The 1,599-nt window shown below is 40.8% G+C and overlaps 1 protein-coding gene across 1 annotated transcript in view; it reads left to right on the top strand.

Annotated features, from left to right (window-relative positions):
• SORCS3 (sortilin-related VPS10 domain containing receptor 3) overlaps positions 1-1,599 on the top strand; it is a 160,476-nt gene that overhangs the window by 76,978 nt on the left and 81,899 nt on the right. Inside the window, exon 9 of the mRNA XM_008579610.1 lies at positions 1,263-1,370. Within this exon, the coding sequence (XP_008577832.1) occupies positions 1,263-1,370 (108 nt within the window). The remainder of the gene's footprint in view (positions 1-1,262; positions 1,371-1,599) is intronic.

Here is a 1,599-nt window from a genome sequence, read left to right as displayed (position 1 = left end):
AAAAAATTATTGGATGATGGATTGAAGAGGGCCTTTCATCATTCCTTGTTTTTTTCTATTCTCTTATTCATTTAGCCCTTATGTAGTATCAACAATGTGCCAACTTTTCTGATAAGTACTAGGAACACAGAGTTAATGGTATGGTCTTTGACCTCTGAAAGCTCATAATTTAGTGGGAAAGTCAGATATATTTTCTAAAAAATATATAATGTAATGTAAGAAGCATTGCTATAGAGATATATATGTGGTGTTAAGGGGTCATTCGGTGAATGCCATACATGATCTCTGAACTCCCAGAGTTTATAATCTTGAATTGAGAGGTTCAAGATCAGTTAAGATGTCATTGCTCAGTTCTATGATAGGAGAAGGCCAGGTTGTTGTAGGAACATATAGGAGATATTTCTAGTTCTAAACTGTAAACTTAGAGAAGAATTAAGAATCAGCCAGGGCAAGAAAAATCTCGGAGGATGAAGAAACTAAAGCTGTCTTGGGGAGGAAAGGGTGCTCAGAAAAGCTTCTCAGGAGATGATCTTTAGGCTATGTCCCCTAGTTAAATTAAGAGGCAGACAAGTACTTGCTAAAGTCACAGAGATGAAGGAAGTGAGCACTCAGAATTGCTCAAGGCTCCTCCAATAGTAGCATATTTTAAAAGAGTTCCAGGTTCTGTATCCAGAGGTGCCAGACCTTCCTCCTACCATTTGACGAAAGATGGAACAGTGTCACTCAGAACATCTCAGACACTCAAGAGTCATCCCTAAAAGCCCCTTAAAGTGGCACAGGGGAGGGAAAATGATCCTAACATCCATTGTGAACAAATAGGAAATTGCTTTTTTTAAGGTTTGATCTGAAAGACACACACCCCCCTTCCCATAGGATACACCCCGCGCTACTCAATTTGTCTGCGTCAGAAACTCCAGGGCTGAATTGATTGTGCTGTAAATTGAACCTCAGGTTCCATTCCGAGTACTTGAAACGTGACACTCCAGCCACTAAGCCCTCCTGCTTGGGTTTTTTTCTTTTTTCTCCGATTCTAATGTGTTGAAGTATTTCTGCAGCTCTGGTGCTGTCTCTGCCTGAGCCAGGAAATGTACTTTTGATCAAATCTCATAATAATATAGGCAGATGTTGAAGATTAATGCCCTTGATAATCCAAACTGCCAGAGAGGGAGATACAGAGGAAAATTTAATAACCTGAACAATGGTTGCAAATGACTGTGGCTTTATTTTCAGCTGTTTTTTCCATGTACTTGTTTCCAACCCAGGGTGAGTTTTGACGAGGGTCACTCCTGGGACAAGTACGGCTTCACTTCTGTTCCTCTCTTCGTCGATGGGGCTCTGGTGGAGGCAGGAGTGGAGACGCACATCATGACGTGAGTAATTCTTTTGCTGTGCTAGAAAAGAGAACAGAGTCCTCGGTTCTAATTCCACGGAGACCTAGGAATTTCCCCAGGGAAATTTACACCAAAGTGTTTCAATTTCTGGACCAAAGTTTCCTCATCTATAAAATGGAAATATTTATGCTTGCACCAACCAATCCAAAAAACTCCTGCTAGGATTAGAGAGGCTTGGGTCCTAACTGAAGTTATGGTTTCTAATGGA

Source organism: Galeopterus variegatus, unplaced genomic scaffold (assembly GCF_000696425.1).
Source record: "Galeopterus variegatus unplaced genomic scaffold, G_variegatus-3.0.2 Scaffold1922, whole genome shotgun sequence".
NCBI lineage: Eukaryota > Metazoa > Chordata > Mammalia > Dermoptera > Cynocephalidae > Galeopterus > Galeopterus variegatus.
This window is presented reverse-complemented; position numbering and strand designations above follow the sequence as displayed.